At 44.7% G+C, this 9,260-nt stretch overlaps 1 protein-coding gene across 5 annotated transcripts in view; it reads left to right on the forward strand.

Annotated features, from left to right (window-relative positions):
* Snx30 (sorting nexin family member 30) overlaps positions 1-9,260 on the forward strand; it is a 129,315-nt gene that overhangs the window by 95,878 nt on the left and 24,177 nt on the right. For all 5 annotated transcript variants that reach the window (XM_063287322.1, XM_063287324.1, XM_063287323.1 and 2 more), the window contains exon 8: positions 6,754-6,906. In XM_063287322.1, coding sequence (XP_063143392.1) covers positions 6,754-6,906 — 153 coding nt within the window. The remainder of the gene's footprint in view (positions 1-6,753; positions 6,907-9,260) is intronic.

Raw genomic sequence — 9,260 nt, forward strand, 5'->3', positions numbered from 1 at the left:
TCTTCTACATGTTGCCCTCCAGTTGAACCAGCACCATTTGCTGAAAATGCTATCTTTTTTCCATTGGATGGTTTTGGCTCCTTTGTCAAAAATCAAGTGACCATAGGTGTGTGGGTTCATTTCTGGGTCTTCAATTCTATTCCATTGGTCTATCTGTCTGTCTCTGTACCAATACCATGCAGTTTTTATCACTATTGCTCTGTAATACTGCTTGAGTTCAGGGATAGTGATTCCCCCTGAAGTCCTTTTATTGTTGAGGATAGCTTTAGCTATCCTGGGTTTTTTGTTATTCCAGATGAATTTGCAAATTGTTCTGTCTAACTCTTTGAAGAATTGGATTGGTATTTTGATGGGGATTGCATTGAATCTGTAGATTGCTTTTGGTAAAATGGCCATTTTTACTATATTAATCCTGCCAATCCATGAGCATGGGAGATCTTTCCATCTTCTGAGGTCTTCTTCAATTTCTTTCCTCAGTGTCTTGAAGTTCTTATTGTACAGATCTTTTACTTGCTTGGTTAAAGTCACACCGAGGTACTTTATATTATTTGGGTCTATTATGAAGGGTGTCGTTTCCCTAATTTCTTTCTCGGCTTGTTTCTCTTTTGTATAGAGGAAGGCAACTGATTTATTTGAGTTAATTTTATACCCAGCCACTTTGCTGAAGTTGTTTATCAGCTTTAGTAGTTCTCTGGTGGAACTTTTGGGATCACTTAAATATACTATCATGTCATCTGCAAATAGTGATATTTTGACTTCTTCTTTTCCGATCTGTATCCCCTTGATCTCCTTTTGTTGTCTGATTGCTCTGGCTAGAACTTCAAGAACTATATTGAATAAGTAGGGAGAGAGTGGGCAGCCTTGTCTAGTCCCTGATTTTAGTGGGATTGCTTCAAGTTTCTCTCCATTTAGTTTAATGTTAGCAACTGGTTTGCTGTATATGGCTTTTACTATGTTTAGGTATGGGCTTGAATTCCTATTCTTTCCAGGACTTTTATCATGAAGGGGTGTTGAATTTTGTCAAATGCTTTCTCAGCATCTAATGGAATGATCATGTGGTTTTGTTCTTTCAGTTTGTTTATATGATGGATCACGTTGATGGTTTTCCGTATATTAAACCATCCCTGCATGCCTGGGATGAAGCCTACTTGATCATGGTGGATGATTGTTTTGATGTGCTCTTGAATTCGGTTTGCCAGAATTTTATTGAGTATTTTTGCGTCGATATTCATAAGGGAAATTGGTCTGAAGTTCTCTTTCTTTGTTGTGTCTTTGTGTGGTTTAGATATAAGAGTAATTGTGGCTTCGTAGAAGGAATTCGGTAGTGCTCCATCTGTTTCAATTTTGTGGAATAGTTTGGATAATATTGGTATGAGGTCTTCTATGAAGGTTTGATAGAATTCTGCACTAAACCCGTCTGGACCTGGGCTCTTTTTGGTTGGAAGACCTTTAATGACTGCTTCTATTTCCTTAGGAGTTATGGGGTTGTTTAACTGGTTTATCTGTTCCTGATTTAACTTCGATACCTGGTATCTGTCTAGGAAATTGTCCATTTCCTGAAGATTTTCAAATTTTGTTGAATATAGGTTTTTATAGTAAGATCTGATGATTTTTTGAATTTCCTCTGAATCTGTAGTTATGTCTCCCTTTTAATTTCTAATTTTGTTAATTTGGACGCACTCTCTGTGTCCTCTCGTTAGTCTGGCTAAGGGTTTATCTATCTTGTTGATTTTCTCAAAGAACCAACTTTTGGTTCTGTTGATTCTTTCTATGGTCCTTTTTGTTTCTACTTGGTTGATTTCAGCTCTGAGTTTGATTATTTCCTGCCTTCTACTCCTCCTGGGTGTATTTGCTTCTTTTTGTTCTAGAGCTTTTAGGTGTGCTGTCAAGCTGCTGACATATGCTCTTTCCTGTTTCTTTCTGCAGGCACTCAGCGCTATGAGTTTTCCTCTTAGCACAGCTTTCATTGTGTCCCATAAGTTTGGGTATGTTGTATCTTCATTTTCATTAAATTCTAAAAAGTTTTTAATTTCTTTCTTTATTTCTTCCTTGACCAGGTTATCATTGAGTAGAGCATTGTTCAATTTCCACGTATATGTGGGCATTCTTCCCTTATTGTTATTGAAGACCAGTTTTAGGCCGTGGTGGTCCGATAGCATGCATGGGATTATCTCTATCTTTCTGTACCTGTTGAGGCCCGTTTTTTGACCAATTATATGGTCAATTTTGGAGAAAGTACCATGAGGAGCTGAGAAGAAGGTATATCCTTTTGCTTTAGGATAGAATGTTCTATAAATATCCGTTAAGTCCATTTGGCTCATGACTTCTCTTAGTCTGTCGACATCACTGTTTAATTTCTGTTTCCATGATCTGTCCATTGATGAGAGTGGGGTGTTGAAGTCTCCCACTATTATTGTGTGAGGTGCAATGTGTGTTTTGAGCTTTAGTAAGGTTTCTTTTACGTATGTAGGTGCCCTTGTATTTGGGGCATAGATATTTAGGATTGAGAGTTCATCTTGGTGGATTTTTCCTTTGATGAATATGAAGTGTCCTTCCTTATCTTTTTTGATGACTTTTAGTTGGAAATTGATTTTATTTGATATTAGAATGGCTACTCCAGCTTGCTTCTTCTGACCATTTGCTTGGAAAGTTGTTTTCCAGCCTTTCACTCTGAGGTAGTGTCTGTCTTTGTCTCTGAGGTGTGTTTCCTGTAGGCAGCAGAATGCAGGGTCCTCATTGCGTATCCAGTTTGTTAATCTATGTCTTTTTATTGGGGAGTTGAGGCCATTGATATTGAGAGATATTAAGGAATAGTGATTATTGCTTCCCTTTATATTCATATTTGGATGTGAGGTTATGTTTGTGTGCTTTCATTCTCTTTGTTTTGTTGCCAAGACGATTAGTTTCTTGCTTCTTCTAGGGTATAGCTTGCCTCCTTATGTTGGCCTTTACCATTTATTATCCTTTGTAGTGCTGGATTTGTAGAAAGATATTGTGTAAATTTGGTTTTGTCATGGAATATCTTGGTTTCTCCATCAATGTTAATTGAGAGTTTTGCTGGATACAGTAACCTGGGCTGGCATTTGTGTTCTCTTAGGGTCTGTATGACATCAGTCCAGGATCTTCTGGCCTTCATAGTTTCTGGCGAGAAGTCTGGTGTGATTCTGATAGGTCTCCCTTTATATGTTACTTGACCTTTTTCCCTTACTGCTTTTAATATTCTTTCTTTATTTTGTGCGTTTGGTGTTTTGACAATTATGTGACGGGAGGTGTTTCTTTTCTGGTCCAATCTATTTGGAGTTCTGTAGGCTTCTTGTATGTCTATGGGTATCTCTTTTTTTAGGTTAGGGAAGTTTTCTTCTATGATTTTGTTGAAGATATTTACTGGTCCTTTGAGCTGGGAGTCCTCACTCTCTTCTATACCTATTATCCTTAGGTTTGATCTTCTCATTGAGTCCTGGATTTCCTGTATGTTTTGGACCAGTAGCTTTTTCCACTTTACATTATCTTTGACAGTTGAGTCAATGATTTCTATGGAATCTTCTGCTCCTGAGATTCTCTCTTCCATCTCTTGAATTCTGTTGGTGAGGCTTGTATCTACAGCTCCTTGTCTCTTCTTTTGGTTTTCTATATCCAGGGTTGTTTCCATGTGTTCTTTCTTGATTGCTTCTATTTCCATTTTTAATTCCTTCAACTGTTTGATTGTGTTTTCCTGGAATTCTTTCAGGGATTTTTGCGATTCCTCTCTGTAGGCTTTTACTTGTTTATTAATGTTTTCCTGTGCTTCCCTAAGTGTGTTCATGTCTTTCTTGAAGTCCTCCAGCATCATGATCAAATATGATTTTGTAACTAGATCTTGCTTTTCTGGTGTGTTAGGATATTCCATGTTTGTTTTGGTGGGAGAATTGGGCTCCGATGATGGCATGTAGTCTTGGTTTCTGTTGCTTGGGTTCCTGCGCTTGCCTCTCGCCATCAGATTATCTCTAGTGTTACTTTGTTTTGCTATTTCTGACAGTGGCTAGACTGTCCTATAAGCCTGTGTGACAGGAGTGCTGTAGACCTGTTTTCCTCTCTTTCAGTCAGTTATGGGGACAGAGTGTTCTGCTTTCTGGCGTGTAGTTTTTCCTCTCTACAGGTCTTCAGCTGTTCCTGTGGGCCTGTGTCTTGAGTTCACCAGGCAGCTTTCTTGCAGCAGAAAATTTGGTCTTACCTGTGGTCCCGAGGCTCAGGTTCGCTCGTGGGGTGCTGCCCACGGGCTCTCTGCAGCGGCAGCAACCAGGAAGACCTGTGCCGCCCCTTCCGGGAACTTCAGTGCACCAGGGTTCCAGATGGTCTTTGGCTTTTTCCTCTGGCGTCCGAGATGTGTGTGCAGAGAGCAGTCTCTTCTGGTTTTCCAGGCTTGTCTGCCTCTCTGAAGGTTTAGCTCTCCCTCCCACGGGATTTGGGTGCAGAGAACTGTTTATCCGGTCTGTTTCTTTCAGGTTCCGGAGGTGTCTCAGGGACAGGGGTCCTGCCGCTCCTGGGCCCTCCCCCACGGGAGCCCAGAGGCCTTATACAGTTTCCTCTTGGGCCAGGGATGTGGGCAGGGGTGAGCAGAGTTGGTGGTCTCTTCCGCTCTGCAGCCTCAGGAGTGCCCACCTGACCAGGCGGTTGGGTCTCTCTCTCACCGGGTCTGGGAGCAGAGAGCTGCTGCGGGCCGGGATCCGCGGGTGTGGGACTTCCGGTAAACACAGAACGTGCCTGGTCCTAGAGAAATTCTGCTTTCCTGTGTCCCAAGCTCACCAGGCAGCTTTCTTGCAGCAGAAAATTTGGTCTTACCTGTGGTCCCGAGGCTCAGGTTCGCTCGTGGGGTGCTCCCCACGGGCTCTCTGCAGCGGCAGCAACCAGGAAGCGGGTGTTCTGTTTCTTATTTGTTTGATTGGGAGTTGTATTTGTATTCACAGAAAGGATGGGAGTAGGGAATGTTGTTAAAAAGAAAACAGTAAGGACCGGAGTTTGGGCAAATAGTTTGACGTCAGAGTTAGTCATGTGCCCTCTCCACCCTGGAGCAGACTTGGGCAATGTACAGCCCAGACCGGACCTCAGAGACGGCACTCCTTCACTTCAGTTATGCTTTTTTTTTTTTTTTTTTTAATGATCGCCTTGCATGATGCTGTACTAGTCATCTGGGACCCAGAGGGGGCGGAGAAGTGAGTCACAGAGTAGCTCTGGGGATTGGCTGGCCTTTCAGGGTACAGACGTGTCTGTATCCAGTATGCCACCATGGCAGGTGGATGCATGTCTGCTACGTTGATTCATGTGTTACCATGGATCCACACTGGAATTTGAAAGCTGCCTGCATCTTACATGAATCTTGGGCCTCGCTTCGAGAAGGACACAGGTAAAGATTTATATGTTAGGGCATGGAAATGCCCATATCCTGCCGACAACAAGAACTCAAGACGGTATATTTGTAATGCATTTCAAGTGGATTTAGGATAGCACCCTGCACTGCATCATACAAAGGAGAGTTTGAGCATTGAACAAACGAGCCAACAAGAAGAACCATGGACGCCGTAGACCACCACATCCCAGTCTTTCCCCAACTGACATGAAGGAGCCTGTGGACGCTGTAGTTTATCCTCCATTCAGACATTTTTTTGCCATCTGAGGCCTTAACAGATGGCCCAGCCCCCAATCTTTTGTACCTTGAGCTAGACGGCTCCCATCCATTTTCCTCGGATATTTCTATTCCAGTGTCTACCAGACCCAGGAACATGATTAGCAGTACCTCAGGCGCAGTCGCAGCGTGAGCTACCTGCAAGCCTGAGTGCCAGCTATCAGCAGTCCTGGCACTCATACATCACACGGGAAGGTGCCCAGGCCCTCGGCCCTGCCCAGGCCACGTTGACATTGCTCTGGTTGGTAGAACTGACTCAAAGTAGTCACTCCCGTAGCTTGGGGACATTTGAGCTCAGTAGTCTGGGGACTTAAACCTTTCGGGGTTCAGGCAGCATTTGCTCTGGCAAGAGTTGGCCTAACTCTGGGCATGCTGAACCTGATCACCATACGGGCCCAGTGGAGTACTGTAGATAGGACAGAAAGTCTGGCGTTGGAGAACCACGTGACCAGGAGGCCCTCACTAGCCATGTGCGATGAATGCAACTCACACAGCAAGGTGAAGGTCGAAAGACCCGGGGACACACTTCCCTTTTGAGAAAGCCTTTCTAAGCCTTAAGGAAAACTTGAAGCCGCTTGCTATATTATGCTTCAGTTTTTTAAAACCCTTCAGTGTCTTCCCTTCTGTTCTTGAACTTTGTGGTGAACTGCCACCCAGAGATGTGGAGTCCAGAGGAGGGACCTGGCTGCTAATCTCCTTGTTCAGTTCACGCAGATAAACGAGGAAAGGTTCTCAGACATCATCAGTACTGGACTAGTTCATGTGACCAGAGCAGGGGCCCCTTCTCCTCCAGTTCTGACACAACACATCACCGAGCCCAGGACTGTTGCCATGTATGTTAGGTCTGTACCTGTTTGTCAGCACGGCTGAGTAAATCCTAAAGAGACTCCACACCGTCTTACTCTGACACAGAGGGTGGCTCCCCATGTGTCTCTGCTCTGCTTGGAAGGGTCAGATATTCTTGGGGTAAGATAGTGCTTTTTACAAACCCTTCCAGGGTCTGATTTTCAGGGAGCACTTTGACATTTTAATTTGGAATCATGTTTGTGGAAACCCAACTGCACCTCAGAGCCAAGAATGTATTTCCCTTGCAGGTGCCAGCAGATGTGGAGAAGTGCCAGGACAGGATGGAGTGCTTCAACGCAGACCTGAAGGCTGATATGGAGAGGTGGCAGGGCAACAAGCGAAATGACTTCCGGCAGCTGCTCGTGGGCTTGGCTGACAAGAATATCCAGTATTATGAGAAGGTGAGGAGGAGGCCCCATGTCACCACGCTTCCTAGTAACCATAGCCTTTCCTGAGTGTTGTCTTATTTAGGGATTTTCTGCTGTGAGCAAATACCATGATCAAAGCAACTCTTATAAGGTCAACATTTAATTGGGGCTGGCATACAGGTTCAGAAGTTCAGCCTGTTATCAAGGTGGGAACATGGCAGGATCTAGGTAGGCATGGTGCAGGAGGAGCTGAGAGTTCTACGTCTTCATCTGAAGGCTTCTAGCAGAATACTGGCTTCCAGGAAATTAGGATGAGGGTCTTAAAGCCCACACCCACAGTGACACACCTACTCCAACAAGGCCACACCTCCAAATAGTGCCACTCCCTGGGACAAGCATATTCAAACCACCACAGGTATCTTCTAGAAATCCCCAAACATGATCCCCCTTGTCCCATCTTTAACATTGCCTCATGTGAACTACCCTAGTGCCCTGCAGGACTGTGCTGTTTCAAAGCTGAGGCCCTGTTCTCCTAGGCTTAGTCTGGCTGGAGGAATGGCTCTTTGATGTGGGAAGCTGGCTGTTTCCCACACCGTGATACCAGCATGTGTGCACTCCGAGTTAATGGAGGCTTTGGGGTTGCTTCATGTTTCCTTGTGGTTTTATATAAAGGGGTTTCCATTTTCACTGTGTTGTGGACCCCTCTAGTCATCTCTTGAAGCTGACAGACATCATGCATACCAGAAGGAATTAGGTCCCATTACAGATGGTTGGAGCAGTCAGGTGCTCTTAACTCCTGAGTTATCTCTCCAGCCCACAATAATATTTGTTTTTAATGTTGAACTTTAAGACATACTTTTTAAATAAAGATATGTGGAATTACATTGCAGAACACACACACACACACACACACACACACACACACACACACACACACCCACACACACACACACACCCCACAGGAGGGGAGGGTAAAAGAGCTATCTCCTGAAATTAAGGTTCATTTCTTATGTATCTAATTTGAAGTCATTTCTGGCAATAAGTCTTGATGTCCTTTTGTAGCCTAAACTTGGAGTTAAACACTGGCCAGTTTCAGTTGAAATAACTTGGCCTTGAAATTTGGCTGTTGGGAACAGGACAGCCTCTCACCCAGGGACAGGCCTGTCTCCCAGACTGTGGTCCTAGGACTGTTGTGGTAAATCTCCAACCCCAATAAGCCCATGTAAAGAACACACACCTCAGTTATAATATTTATAAGCTATGCACCTAGATTGGGCAGCTTCACCACTGCACTATTCTGTTCCCCAGATACGAGATCCCTTAGAACTTGTGGCTTCTCCAAGCCACATGCTTCTGCTCCATCTTCCTTCCACCTCGTCTTTGTCTTCCTCTCTCTCCTCATCTCCTTGTCTCCCCTCCTCCTCCTTCTCTTCTCCCTCTCTAAAACTCCCAGACCCACTTTCCCTTCCACTGTCCAGTCACAGGCTCTAGCCTCTGTTTGACCAGTGAGAATGGGGAGAAGGTTCATCTGAAATCAGGGCAGCCCCTCCTGAGGAAGCAGAATTAGCATCAAAATTCAAACAGCACCTGGGCGGCCCACACCATAGGACACTCCCAGCTTTCCTGAGGCTTAGATGACTGGGCCTGCACTCTGCCTGATGTACTAAAGGGAGCTGGGGGAGCGAGCTGCCCTCCACCTTTCCATGCCTTTTCTCTGAGGTCCCTTCCTGCTCCTTCTGAACTGGATCTGCTCTGGACGCTTAGCAGTTGTCTGCTCGTTAAATTTAACCACCAAGTGGTGTGGGTATCAGAGGAGCCCTGAGTAAGCCAAAGTCCTGAGTGTATGTGTGTTGTTAAACCATTCCAAGTCCCCGAGGCCTCCAACCCGTGGATAGTGGCAAATGCATTACATCCTATGTGCCAAGCTTGAGGGTCAGCAAAGCTTTCTGAGTACAAGTGTTTGTGAACAATCGATCAGCAGGTTCAAAGACTAGAACTGCTGCTTCCTTCTCCCAGGTGAAGATCACCTACAGAGATCCTCGGACACTAGCAACCCCAACCCCTATGTTATTCCTAATAAACTCACTGAGGTTCCATGTTGCTGGCAATAGGAGCCCTCAATCACAGTGAGCACACCCCCTCCTGATCCCAGCTTTACTGAGAGAGAGAGAGAGAGAGAGAGAGAGAGAGAGAGTGTGTGTGTGTGTGTGTGTGTGTGCGTGCATGCATGTGTCCTTTCTCCCTTCACCTCTAGTCAGGATTGCAGGACTCAGGACTCGAGGATCATGGTAGGTGGTGTAACAAAGATAATTTTATGATTGAAACCATCATTCACAGGAGTTTAAAAATTCCTCCCATGCTGACCAGCCTTGGAGTACCAAACTGTA

This window comes from Rattus norvegicus, chromosome 5 (genome assembly GCF_036323735.1).
Source record: "Rattus norvegicus strain BN/NHsdMcwi chromosome 5, GRCr8, whole genome shotgun sequence".
Classification (NCBI taxonomy): domain Eukaryota; kingdom Metazoa; phylum Chordata; class Mammalia; order Rodentia; family Muridae; genus Rattus; species Rattus norvegicus.